This window comes from Abramis brama (assembly GCF_963993115.1).
Source record: "Abramis brama genome assembly, chromosome: 23".
Classification (NCBI taxonomy): domain Eukaryota; kingdom Metazoa; phylum Chordata; class Actinopteri; order Cypriniformes; family Leuciscidae; genus Abramis; species Abramis brama.
In genome coordinates this window covers 7,077,511-7,092,013 of record NC_139985.1, presented here as the reverse complement: position 1 = coordinate 7,092,013, position 14,503 = coordinate 7,077,511, and the positions used below count along the sequence as shown (strand labels likewise).

Below are 14,503 nucleotides of genomic sequence, written 5' to 3'. Positions count from 1 at the left end.
CAAAAAACAAATAATAACCAAAAGATGCAAATCTGCAAGTTGAGAATAGTTAAACTGCATTGTATAAATTATGCAAATACATCACATCTGGAAGAGGGGGAGGGATCATCTGCAACAGATTACGAACCTTCAAATGATCGTTTAGGATGAAAAATGTTGTTTTGTTTCCTAGATTAGCAGCAAAACCATTAATAAGTCATGCACAAGTAATACTGTTAACTGGCCAATTGAGAATGATTTTATCAGCAACCTGCTTTGATTTGGATTGCAAAATTTGAACATACAATTGTCAGATACACAACTTTAAGGAATCCAGTTTAAAACTATCATTTGTACTTTTTCCTAATGTGCCCTATATTTCTCGATGTAAGCCCCTTGCCTCTTTCCTGTTGATCCCCAATGCAATTCCCAGCAACGTTTCCTTGCAAAAACTGTGATGCCGGCTTTTTAGTTAAATCAGGACTTGACTTCAGTTTCAGGATGGATCAAATCAAAACCAATCGCAAATGCTGCGCCAGGAAAAGTGAACAAAACGCAAACTTTTACAAATTTGGCCTTCCACAAGTGAATCCCACCTCGATTCTTCCATGGGAAGAGATATGAAAAGTAAAGATCAAGTATAATTATATATCTACGTCGATATATATATTTTTTTTAAAACGAGCTGGCTGAAAACGAAGCTGGATCTTGGATTCTGTGAGCCACTAGAGTTTGGTTTGTTCCGCATGCAGCGACGGTTTCCAAAGCGTTAGCATGCAGCCCCTGCCGCAGAGCCTGTAGAGATGATGCACTACAGACTACAGGAACAGGACGATGCTTGAAATCCAGTGAAGAGCCTCCTTGATATCTGTAGGAGAGCCACCAGGACCATGGTGTCTGACGGTGATCTAAAGAGCCACATTTGGTAATGAGTTCAATGACTTTGCGGTCTACATGATGTCTTAAGGGGATATCGGTGACGTGCTGACAAACCGCACGCCTGAGTGGGCGGGGCTTACACAGTTCCCAGCCTGTGAACCCCGCCCATTTAAAAAAAACATTGTGCAGCAAAAAAAAAAAAAAAAAAAAAAAAAAAATCAAATGGGAGAACAGAACCTCGAAATATCTTCGAAGTGTTATTAAAAACTCTCCGTTGCAGGGTTTTGTTTTTGGTGTCTTTTTTCGTATCGGTTCGAACAAAATCGTTAAATTTGACAGTGTTTAGGGAACTCCCCGGTGGTTTGGATGCGCGATACGGAGTGCGAGCGGGTGGAAATGCTAGGAAACAGCCTCGATCTGGTAGGAGCAGTCGTCCGGATGAGGGCCGGGTTTGGCTTCAGTAGTGCTCTTAGGTTTGGGAGGCCAGTCGGGATCCACGCTCAGCTCTTGGGCCAGGTGCATGTACCGAGCCTTGGGCACTTTTCTCCGTCGGCAGCACAGCCAGGAGAGGCATTTAGGTCCATACAGTTCTATTCCTTCCTATAGACACACATACACACACACACACACACACACACACACACATCGGCCAGAGAGGAACACAGGGGAAGGTGAAGATAAGAAGTCGGTTTTTATCCTTTTCTTCAAAAGACAGTATTCAAACCTGTAATGGAATCGCTGTAAACTACAACAAAATGAAATGAGATATTCATATTCATCTGCAGAAACAATGTCAGAGCCTTTGGTCTGTCTGTAGAGTATGTCATGCCTCTGAGCACATGCAAGGGTAATGAATTTTTATTCTTATTCAAATTAATACCAAAATGAAATATACATTTTTGCTTTAGCTAAGCTCAAATGGTTTTAAAAAGAATGTTCCGGGTTCAAATCCATGGCATGCTGTCAGTTACCACAGAAAATAACTTTGACTTGTCATCAATGTAATGTGCTTTCAATGCAAAATACAAATAGAAAGTATATTGGGAAGGACAATGCATTGTGATAAAGGTTCAGTTTTAAAAGACTTATTATAGTGTTAAAATGGAAGTAGTAAGACAAAACCACTCACTAACCTAATGCGTGTAAAGACATAACATCTGAGCCCACTAATTGTATACAATATGCGCATAGAGAAAAATCCACTCACAGGAATCATATTAGTAAAGCATAAACTGCAGTTCATCCATCTGTTGACATATTTTGGTGTAGAAGCATTAAAATAAGTGCTTTAACAAAAACATTTTATCTTCAAAACCCTTCTGAAGGGCTGCTTCATGGACTTACTGTAGACAATATTTGCTTGTTTTAACAATCTAAGGGCTCAAAATTATTCTTTTTTTAAATCGAAGGCAGGCCACAGACACTGTCAATAGAGCTCCTTTTAAACCCGGGACATTCCTTTAAAAGAATATTCCAGGTTATTTGCAATCTATTATTATATATTACTATAACTTATTGACAAGCTAAAAAAAAGTCAACCTGGTTAATATCTCAGTATCAGTGTTATTATTCTTAACTAAAACTATCTATATCTGTATATGTATATGTATATACACCTGTATGTATGCATGCATGCATGCATGCATATATATATATATATATATATATATATATATATATCAGTAACTGATCAGTAATGTTTTCAGTAACTGAAATGAAGCTGAAAAAAAAATGAAAATCTTAAACTAAAAAAGTTTAAGTTTAAAACTTAAATGAAACAACTAAAATGACTTAAACACAAATAATTATGAGTAAAAATGTATGTAATACTAAAATACTAAATATAATACTAAAATAACACTACTCCATGTCTGCATGAATACACCAAACAAATTGGTAACTTGAAGTTCATCCACCAACAAAAATAGTCCCAATTTAAAAGGATGATGCACGTATAAATTATTTGTCTGTGATCATCGACAGCAGGCCACAGACTCGTTCTGAACCCAGAGCATTCATTTAAAGGAATATTCAGAGTTATTTACACTTTAAACAGGACCTATTATGCCCCTTTTTACAAGATGTAATGCAAGTCTCAGGTGTCCCCAGAATGAGTCTGAAGTTTCAGCTCAAAATACCTCACAGATCATTTATTACATGTTGTAAATACCAATTTTTGAGTGTTAGCAAAAACATGCTGTTTTCATGCATGTATCTTTGAGTGCAAATGAGCTGCTGCTCTCCACCCCCCGCATCTAGAATAGCGCTGTGCCTTTACAGCTCATGCCTCGAATACTGACAACTTAACTACACTACCGCTCTAAAGTTTGGGATTGTAAAATTTTAAAAATGTTTTTACAACAAGTCTCTTATGCTCACCAAGACTGCATTTAAAAGAAAAAATACAATAAAAACAGCAATATTGTCACTGTCACATGATCCTTCATTCTAATATGCTGTTTTGCTGCTCAATAAACATTTCTTATTATTATTATTATGTTGAAAACAGCTGTTCTGCTTAATATTTTAGTGGAAACAATGATACAGTTTTTTTCAGGATGCTTTGATGAATAGAATGTTCAAAAGAACAGTATTTTTTTAAATATATTTTTGTAACATATAAAGCAATTTAAAGCATCCTTGCTGAAAAGTATTCATTTCTTTAATAACTAAAAAACAAAAAAACATCTTACTCACCCCAAACGTTTGAACAGTAGTGTAGTCTAAAAAAGTAAACCTGTTTTTTTTCCATCAAGGACTAATTAACATGGCACTATATAGCAAACTATAAATTAGTTAAGCAAAACCAGAAGTAGAAAAACTGTCCCAACTTCAAAAATGCTTTCCATAGACATTAAGTTGCAAACAACCCAGAATATTCCTTTAACCAAACCAGATGCTTTATAAACACACAAAACACAATATATCAGAACTTTAGTGCAAGTTTTGCAATTCATTATGTTAGATGTTAAATATTGATCTATTTGGCACATACCTGCACCGTCATTCCAAACACGGTTTAAAAAGACGCATAGCTTACACACGTATGCAGTAATTGCCACTACAGAAGGAGCATTAGAGGAAAATGGGGGGAGGGGGAGGAGGGGTAATCGTAAGCCCCCGGAGCATGACAAAACAAGAGTCCCCACAGGGGGCACTAGAGAGCGTTCAGAAAAAATCATGTTGCCGCATGCAAGGCCAAACGTTAAAACAGGGTGTTGAGTGAGAGGGAAAGAGAGGGTGTTGAGGGAGAGGGAAAGAGAGAGGGAGGAGAAAGGAGAGAGGGAAAAGAGTGAGAGTGGGAAATAGTGTGGAGTGGACACCAGGAAGTGAAAAGGCAACGGTGAACAGAAGTGTCAGATTTTTCCCAACCTGTGGTGTCGGGCCTGCAGGGGAGACGCCATAGCTTCCCTGCTTGTCTCTGCTGAACACATGCTTCCATAAGATGACGTCAAGCACGACGGTCTAAAGAATATCGCAGTAGGGCGGAAAGAATGAAGAGAGCTACGGATCACATGGCTAGCAAAAGATTTATGTGTCATCAATTGTTTCTGCTGTTTCCTTGTCAAGAGCAAAACTAAATACATTTCTTTTTGAAAGGGCAGTGGGTTTTTTTGGATTGTGTGTTAGTTAAAGAGAAATAGAGGGATGCAAGAGAATTATTTTATTCTGCCCTAAAAATAATCAGTTTATTGTCAATGAACATCAAGCGAGATCACAGGATCGGGTCCCACTGATTGGCTGCTGGAGTCTAGTATTCTATGATTGACAGGTAAGGGAGAATGTCTGAGAAGGAGCGTGTCCTGTAGTCCGCACCAGGAAGACGGCGGGATCTAGAGGCGAAGCAAACAGCCGCTATATGCCACTACGATGATTGCTGGCATTTCTTAATAAGCGTGAGGAGTTTGCTCAAAGTTTGACAATAGTAATTTGACCTTTTCTTTCATTCAGAGGCAGGAGCTGCTGATGGAATCAGACACGTTGTACAATTCATGGCCTGGCTGCCTGTATAGCTCAAAATATAACTTCTGTTTCCTTATCCTGTGAATCAGCCTCAGCAGAGCACATGAAATTTACTTTTGTACAGGGATGGGAATCGTCCAATTCATTAATGGAATTTCAGGAAGCACCAAATTACTGATCCTAATACTATTATAATTGCCCTAAAAATAAATAAATAAATATATATAAATATATATAAATTAGGGCTGTGAAACGATTAATCGCGATTAATCACATCCAAAATAAAAGTTTGTGTTTATATGCGTGTGTACTGTGCATAATTATTTTGTATATATAAATACACACACATGCATGTATATATTTTAAAAAAAATTTTTATTTATACATAAAATATTTATATATAATACAAATTATATATACAGTATATTTAAGCAAATGTTTCTTAAATATATACATGCATGTGTGTGTATTTATATATACAAAATAATTATGCACAGTACACACACATATAATATGTGAACACAAACTTTTATTTTGGATGCGATTAATCATTTCACAGCCCTAATATATATATATATTTTTTTTTTTTAAAATTGAATTACTTGAAATTCTTATTAATCAAATTAATTGCAAATTGTCCTAAATACTTCCATGATCAAGCTATTTTAGATGAACGAGTTGGAAGCTCTTTTGGCTCAATATTCACTAAAACGAACTGATGTTTTTATAGAGTAATTTGTTCTGACTATAGAAAAAATAAAACACTGCCCTGCCCCCCCAAAAAAGTCAGTTTGGATTTAAATAGGAAAATGCTTAAGAGTCCATGATTGGATCATTATTGCAGTGATTACTAGGTTTCTAGCATGTTATATGTTTGGAAACAGTTCTTATTGATGGAGTGTGTAGCTTTTCATTTCTTAAACAACCATGTAGGAAGATCATGTAGGAAGGCACATCATAGCCATATTCCAGGATGACAATGTCAAGATTCATCAGGCTCAAATTGTGAAAGAATGGTTGGGAGGGAGCATGAAGAATCATTTTCACACATGAATTGCCACTTCTGAGTCCAGACTATAAATTCATTGAAAGTCTTTACAGAGTGTTGGACTCTTACATTGTCAATACAAGATCTTGACCACAAATTGATGCAACTCTTGATGGAAATATATGTTGTGATGTTATTTTAAGTAAAGTGAGCCTGATGAATCTTGACATTGTAATCCTGGAGTATGGCTATGATGTGTCTTCCTACATGGTTGTTCAAGAAATGAAAAGCTACACACTCCATTAATCAGGGTTAGAAGAACTGTTGCCAAACATATAACATGCTAGAAACATAATCACTGCAATAATAACCCAATCATATGCCCATTTAAATCCAAACAGTAACTTTTTTTTCTTTTGGCCGGGCAGTGTATATTTATATACAAGAACTTGAACTAAAAAAAATTCTCTCATGTTATATAAAAATGGAACCAGCTCTGAATAAGAACCAGCTCTTGATTCCCAACCCTATTTTTGTATTTTTCTGTAGCAGTGTATATGCCATCAGGTACAATTGAGGGTTTTAATTAGGTTACAGCAAGAGCAGTGTGTTATTGACCTTGGCTGAAGGGTCAACTCTTCCCTAAATACTGTACATGAACTAGCAATAGAATTACATTGAAATGCAATTTCTTATAATGTGGGAGATGCAAGAGTCTGATGTTCCCACTTACCTCGATGAACACACTCACTAAGGTGTTGCCCAGCACGATAAGCACCATAGCCACACGCCAGCTCAAAGGAACACACACAAGCTGAGGAGAATGGAGACAATGTAGAGAACTTCTTAAAACATGCAGTAAGATCAGTAAAAAATTATTTTGAAAGAAATGAATACAGTACTTTTATTCAGGAAAGGTGCATTCAATTGATCCAATGTAACATTAAAGACATTTATAATGTTGCAAAATATTTCCATTTCAAATAAATGCATGGTTTTCACAAAAATATGAAGCAACACAACTGTCTTCAACATTGATAATAATAAGAAATGTTTCCTGAGCAGCTAATCAGCATATTAGAAAGATTTCTGAAGTATCATGTGACACTGAAGACTGGAGTAATGAATGACGCTTTAATAAATCACATTTTAAAATATATTCAAATTATTAATAAATTATTTAATTTAAAATAATTATTCAAACAATAGGACATATATTATCTAAAGGAATTAATTAAGAAACAAACATACCTCCAAAAATTGATAGATTCCAGAGATTGGGACAAACATGATGAAAAACAGGAAAATGGTGAGAATTAAAGCAGAAAGGACAAACGGCCCTAAAAGAAACAAAACAGACAACCAGAAACAGAGTCAATGAACAGTAACTGAGAACTAGATTTGCTTGCTCACTTGTTCATTTTTTTTATTTTAGACATTTAAGTCAACTGGAAATTTTCAAAATGTACTCAAACTTCTTTAAAATAATATATGCATAAAATTGGGAGAAAAAGAATGGAAAACATGCAATTATAAATGATATCAAAACAATGATTTCAAAACATTTCTGCCTTGCGATTTGTCTGTTACACTGCACTGTGAATGCATTAAGTTGAAAAAGGTTCATCCTTACAGTTCTTGTAGCTGGGCTGGCGAAAAGGTTTTCCTTTGGAGAAAACAACGGCAACAATGAGGTACTGAAACGAGGAGACGAAGAAGAGTGTGGTATTCACATCGTTCATGATTTCTTCTTCTTCTTCGGGCTCGTCGGAGTTAGTGGAGTTATCCATGTGATGAGGAGCAGAGCAGTTGTAGATACTGTAAATTACAGAACAAGCAAATAAAAAAATAAAAAAACAATGACCTTGAGCTGCAGTCAGATTATAAGATTGTTTTTAATGCAACTATAAGGTTAGGACAAAAAACATCAGTTGTTCTGCATTGGAGGCAGCGCGGCATACTCACTCGGGCTTGGAGTACCAGTCGAATTTTTGGATCAAGAGAAAGCTCATGATCTGGAAACCCAGGCAAATGAGAATCTGGGTCAGAACTGAGAAGAGGAGAGGAAATGAGACGAGACCGGAGGGAGGTCTTCGGGCGACGAGCTCCTTCCATGCGGAGTTCAAACTCACTAGGAGTGGGTGGGGAAAGCGAAAAAGAGAGAAATTACAGCAAAAAGAATCAATAATGTACTTACAATCAATGGTGGACAGTAATTAAGTACATTTTTCAAGAATCTGTACTTTATCAGTATTTTTTTTTTTTTGTTAGGAAACTTCTACCACTTGATTCCAAAGCATAATATCATACTTTTTACTCCACAACATTTCATAAAAACATATCGTTTCTTGTTTATTTCAAAGAAATCGCCACTCGATTCATGAACGTGGCGATTTTTTCCAATGAACCCGTTCACAAATTTAACTGAAAGATTCATTCACGAATCGGACTGATTCAATTCTTGAGTCAAACAGCTCACTGATTCAATAATCGGGACAAAATGAATTGGGAACTGGGATAATGTAATAGCTTGAATTCCATGAAAAGTAAGTTACTTAATGCCAGATTTTTATATTTATTATTGTAGATGAAAATCATATTTACGTCATGACTGTCAGCTCTAAATATTAGTAGTATTACAAAACATTTTAATAAAATGTTGGTTTATTTGCAGAACAATAAATCAAATGTCTGCACTAAACTTTCTTAGGTAACACTTTATTTTACTGTGTCTTTGTTACACGTTACAAGTAGCTACTATAGTAATTACTACAAATTGTACTTAATAACATGGAACTAACCCTATAGTGAGTACATGACATGTAGTTAATTATTATTACTCAGTACTTAAAATGTAAATTACAGTGTAACACAGACACCTTAAAATAAAGTGTAACCCTTTCTTATTATTGCTGATAATGACTAGAATAAATAATAAACATGGTTCATCGATCAGAGCTGTATACTTTTAATACTGGAGTACATTAAAAATCTACTTTTGTAGTTTTACTCAACTACTTTTACTACAGTACTATTTTATTAGGGTATCTGTACTTTTACTCAAGTACTTGATTTGTGTACTTTGCTGCTTACAATTAATTAATAATGCACCTCGATTTCCATAAGCTCAAACTCTTAAAGTTAAATCTAAATGCTTACTGACCACATAAAATCCAAATCAGCTAATTACTCTATTTATTTCCCTGATCTTATGCAATGTAATCACAATGGATACTATACAGAACAGTCCTATATTATTTCCTAATTTAATTTTCTGTGTACCTCTGTTATTTCACATTTGGTGAGTTAAATGCAATGAGAAATGCATTGTGGAGGTTAAAAGGCTCAAACCAGATGATCAGAATCCACTAATCCGTATTACAAAGACTAGTTTGCGTTCCTGCATAATTCATAAAAACTAAAAAGATATAACAGGCTAAAACAACAGGCAATGCTAAGATAAATTTGAGCTGAGCAAGAAAGACATTACAGATGACACTCACTGGTGAAGACAATAAGAAGAATGATGGCTATGTCGATGAAGAGAAACTGGAAGTCACCCAGGTTACTGCCAATCTGAAATCAGGGTTGTATAAGCAATCTCAGCGAGAACTAATGATCTTTGGTTACTCTCAATCTGTCTTCAAGCACTGAAAACCGAGTTAAAGGCTGCATCCGAAATAGCATACTCTCTTGAGTAGGTGCTTATTTTTAACAAGTACTTCACAACCTCTAAAAAATGATGTTCTATATAGTATGACTGTGTGTAGTATGAATGCAATCTGGACGTACTACATTCGCTATGTTGTCACTGTCACGTGACCTACCAGCAACCATTCATAAATCCTCTCCCGTGGCCTCATGGGATAGTAAAGAGCCCATCATATGCACACTTCAGAATCTCACCAGAAGTTGTAGGTCATCCGGGTAAATTTGCCTACTCTTTTATGATTACTCTGAATTCGGACATACTTCTTTTGTCACATACTGTTTTCAGCCTACTATATAGCAAGGAGGTATGCGATTTCGGATGCAGTCAAAGATGTATATTAACTACAGTTCAGTCAATTGTTGTGGTTGAAATCATGAACTTACGGAGTAGAGAAGGGCAACACTGAGGCACTGAATAATACTGTACAGAGCCATGAACTTAAACACACAGAAGGAGGTGATGAGAGCCGCCCGTCCCTCCCTGTGGAGAAACAACAAGTGAGACTCAGCAAACAAGACATTTTGTACAAAGAACATTTATCATTGGGTATAACGCTCTATAATGTTGAAGGCCCCCTCATCAACTCATTGTGGTTCATTTAAGGTTCAGTAAGTGATTTCTGAGAAACGCTGTTGGAAATTGAAATCAACAACCAAACAAACAGTTTTGTGAATATTTGATAGATTTCTGTTTTGTGTGTGCTGAAAAATAAGTGTTTGTTCATAGTATTGGTTGTGTAAATAGGAGAAAAAGTGGATTGGACCAATGCACTGACCACAAAACACTCGTTAAGCCAATGAGAAGTAGGGGGCGTATCCGCTCATAATGGGGAGGAGAGAGAGAGAGTGAGCAAGAGGGGCATTTGCAGAAAGACTGTAGAAAGAGAGATGGCTGAGATATTACCAAAGAGGAAATATTATTGGAAAAAGAAGGGTTATGATCAGGCAAGAGCTAGAAAAGCTTTCAAGCTCTGGAGAGACATCAGAGAGCCTCTCAGGTTGCTTTGTTTCTGCTCAATATATGTGAGTAGCTTTGTTTTTTTTGCTGTTTCACAGAACCAAGATATGCTGTATCTGTATCGCTGTATATTTGCACGAGCTGTCTGATGCGCCAGCTAGCCGTTGCCTGTGTTGCACAGCGTGTTTATTATTTTGGGGGCGGAGCAATGAAGGGAGAGGGTGTTTCATTCGGATAGGGGTGTGTTTGTTTGGATGTCGATTTCAAATATCAACAGTGTTACTCAGAAATCACTTACTGCACCTTCAAGACAAAAACTTTAATACAAAATTATTAAAAAGTTAAATCAAACCCAAAAGAGTTATTTTATATCTACTATTTTTCTGACTCTTAGAATTAAACTGGCTGTGTTTTCCTATGCCTGTTTTCCATCCTCCTAATGAATTTAGTGAAAAAAAATAAAAATAAAAAATAATAATAAATAAATAAATAAATAAATTCAAAATTGCGATTGTGATAAATAAATAAAAAGACTAAAAAAAGCTCTAGGTTTGCTGTGCTTGTTTGTAGGTCAGCACAATTTAGCCAAAAAATGTGTCATACAATATTAATAATGATAAATTATAAAGTAATATTACCATTGTAATAATAAAGAATCCAGGAAAAAATGTATTATAATCATTTCATTTTACAACACAACTGTAAAATTACAATACAAATATGTATGGCTATTTTAATTTCAGGAAGCCCTTAAATCTTCTCTTTTGTTAACAACAGCTGCTTTATAAGCACTTCAGGTTCTCTTTCCAGACCCAAACTCAAAGTAAATGCAGAGATACGTTTGTGTGGAGCAGCATTTATTGAAAATTATACCCTACCCTAATCAAAGGTACCGTTGGTGTATAATGCGAAACATCATGCATTTTTGGGTTTCTGAGGTCAGAAGCCAAATTTTTGCAGTTAAAATATATGCAGTTTTTGGACTGAAGATGTTTTGAGTACTGAAACTTACAGCGTGTTGTAGAACAATGAACTGTTTCAAAAGATACTGAAAGTTTTAATTATAGGGCTGCATTAAAACAGAGCCGTGCTGTGGTGCAGTAAGGAGACCTGATCAGATTGGGCACGCAGGTGATGCTGGGAGTTGTGGAGGTGAAGGGAGACGCCACTGAAGCCTCCAGCTCTGACAGGGAGATCCCAGCATGAGCTCTCTTCAGTGCCTGAGCAACAAACAGACAGACGTCAGCAGCTACACATCACACTTTCAGAACATGCGACCATTGAAAAGGTTTTACAACAGATTTTTAAAGTCTCTCACCCCACAGTCGTTCGCTCCATCTCCACACATTCCTACAAAATAACTGCAGCAGAGAGCAGAAAAAAGAGGGAATTAGAATATGTTAAGGGATGTAGAATATGGTCATGCAGAATAAGGCATTGATATGTGCTTTATAAGTACTGATAAATATCCTAGTAATATGCATGCTAATAAGCAACAATATGATAGCGATAATTGGACACTAAACTAAAGTGTTACCGCAAGTTTTTTAAAATGTTTTTAACCAAAGTTGCTCACCAAAGTTTATTTGATCAAAAATACAGTAAAATAGTTATATTGAGAAATATTAATACAATTTAAAAATATATATATATATTTAAATATACAGTATATTTTAAAATGTAATTTATTCCTGTGACAGCAAAGCTGAATTTTCAGCATCATTACTCCAGTCTTCAGTGTCACATGATCCTTCAGAAATCATTCTAATATTATGATTTCTTATCATCAATGCTTCGTATATATATATATATATATATATATATATATATATATATAAAAAAAAAAATATATATATTATATATATTATATAATATAATATAATATAATATAATATATATATATATATATATATATATATATATATATATATATATATATATATATATATATATATATATATATATATATATATATATATATACATACATATTTTTATTTTTTATTTTTTTATAAAATCTTACTAACCCCAAACTTTTTAACAGTAGTGTATATTCATTACAGATATTTTCATCACTTTATAAAAGAAGCATGAAAATCAACATCTGTTTTTCGTGACTGTACCTGCATTTATGTTGGTCGCACAAATGGTGCGGGACGAGTTACACACTAAACATAGGGATGGGGGTTTGTGCAAATTAGATATGAATAGATAATGAGCCATCATGGTGTGTGTGTGTGTGTGTGTGTGTGTGTGTGTGTGTGTGTGTGTGTGTGTGTGTGTGTGTGTGTGTGTGTGTGTGTGTGTGTGTGTGTGTGTGTGTGTGTGTGTGTTTTTACTCACTCTACACTTTCCAATGTTTCAACAAGCTGAGTCTTCTGGTCAGGAGCCATCCTTGCAAATACTGTTCCATGAAGCACCAGCTACAACAACAACAATAAAAACACCATTGATATCATATATAATATTACGACACACATGTGTAAATATGGTATAAAAAGCAAATATGCTTTCAGCCAACCTTCTGTAGCAGGTCCTGGAAATGCTCAATAATTACAGCAAAAGATTTTCCGCTCATGGCAAAGTGATACTGTTCCTGTGGTCTCGTCTCAGAATTCCCATCTTCCATAATAATTTCCATCTCCTGCCATCAGAGAACACAAGTACAGAGAGATGCTGAAGCTAAAGCTTTATCGATAACATTTTTGGTTTTAAAGTCACCATTTAATAAGAATAGACAATTCTTGTACTGCAGCATTTTCCACAAATGATTAATAATTTTTTTTACAATAATCAAAATTTAAGATACAATAATTTGTTTTAAACTCTTGTGCCCTCAAAATCTTTCATCAAAATAACTTCCCCTCCCTCTTGCAGCATCTCTTCTGTTCTCTGATGACGCGTTTACTGGCACAAGGGCGGGGCAACCTGTCACTCACATGACATCACAGCAATAGCAAACCACAACCATCCAATCAATTACCAATGGACAAAATCAAGTCTCACCCTACATTTTCTCTTGTTCAAGAAGTCACTTCACTCGCATATACATCACAATATTGAAGAAAAGACTTCTGTTTCATGCAGACTTCATTTACCAAAGGTTTTTTTTTAATGTATATTGTATGGCCTTGAGTACTTTCATTGTAAGTATCCTACTGTAAAAGTGATTTTACTAAAGGACAAGCTGAAAAAAAAAAAGCTGTTGATAGAGCTTCACATGTAACATTCCTGTGACAGCAGTGACAGGTTCTGGCCAGTAGACGGCACACTGACCTCTAGTTTGGTGGGCTTGTTGGAGGGTTTGCCGGGTTTGTCGGCGTAGTGCCAGTTGATCTTGGCAGCCTGGCCGTCTTTAGGGGGCAGAGCGTCGGCAATAATGACTCGGTCTTGCGGCTGAATCATGCCGCAGTCTCGTGCCACAGAGATGGCCGTCAGCATGTTGTCACCTGTACAAAAGAGGAAGATGAAGAAAATAAGAAAGAAAACCTTACTAAAAGCAATACACTAAAGGTGTCATTTTTAAACCCCATTCTTTTGGACCTTGGTACACATCCATTATACTGGTATAATGGTACTTTTTTGTAAGTGAACAGTGATGATGGCTGATATCTGGCAATGACCCAGTGTTCCTCATGATTGTAAGCGTGGGTCATGTACAAACTCAATCTGCTTAAGTTCACAATGCTGCATTCAGCCTCGTCTGAACTTTGGACCGCTTGGCTGGTAATCTGGAGAGCTGAGAACCTTATTAGACCAGATTCCAGGAATACCTAATGAATTAAGCTTCAAAGCTCCCAGACTCCTGTCTGTCTGCCCACAGCTGATCATTCTAAATGCCCTACCATCTTCAAACAATTCAAACCAACACAAATAAGGTAAGCAGTAAGTAACTGAACCAGAATATCCTGTCAGAAAGGCCCCAAGCAAAACTCCGACAAAACATTTATTATATCTAGCTTTATGGGTAGCACCATGTACATTACCGTTCAAAAGTTTGGCATCAGAAATACTTTTATTCAGAAA

General features: G+C 35.8%; 1 protein-coding gene across 2 annotated transcripts in view; it reads right to left on the bottom strand.

Annotated features, from left to right (window-relative positions):
• Positions 1-14,503, bottom strand: part of atp13a3 (ATPase 13A3) — a 48,565-nt gene continuing 34,062 nt past the window's right edge. The window contains exons 22-34 of one of the 2 annotated variants that reach the window (XM_084101539.1): positions 13,754-13,926; positions 12,999-13,121; positions 12,821-12,900; positions 11,797-11,839; positions 11,589-11,698; positions 9,905-10,001; positions 9,313-9,385; positions 7,775-7,940; positions 7,443-7,627; positions 7,061-7,149; positions 6,543-6,623; positions 4,231-4,323; positions 1-1,458 (exon numbers count right to left, since the gene is read on the bottom strand). In XM_084101539.1, the coding sequence (XP_083957665.1) occupies positions 1,258-1,458; positions 4,231-4,323; positions 6,543-6,623; positions 7,061-7,149; positions 7,443-7,627; positions 7,775-7,940; positions 9,313-9,385; positions 9,905-10,001; positions 11,589-11,698; positions 11,797-11,839; positions 12,821-12,900; positions 12,999-13,121; positions 13,754-13,926 (1,514 nt within the window). In that variant the 3' untranslated portion in view covers positions 1-1,257. The remainder of the gene's footprint in view (positions 1,459-4,230; positions 4,324-6,542; positions 6,624-7,060; positions 7,150-7,442; positions 7,628-7,774; positions 7,941-9,312; positions 9,386-9,904; positions 10,002-11,588; positions 11,699-11,796; positions 11,840-12,820; positions 12,901-12,998; positions 13,122-13,753; positions 13,927-14,503) is intronic. The other variant, XM_084101540.1, reaches the window with a different exon arrangement.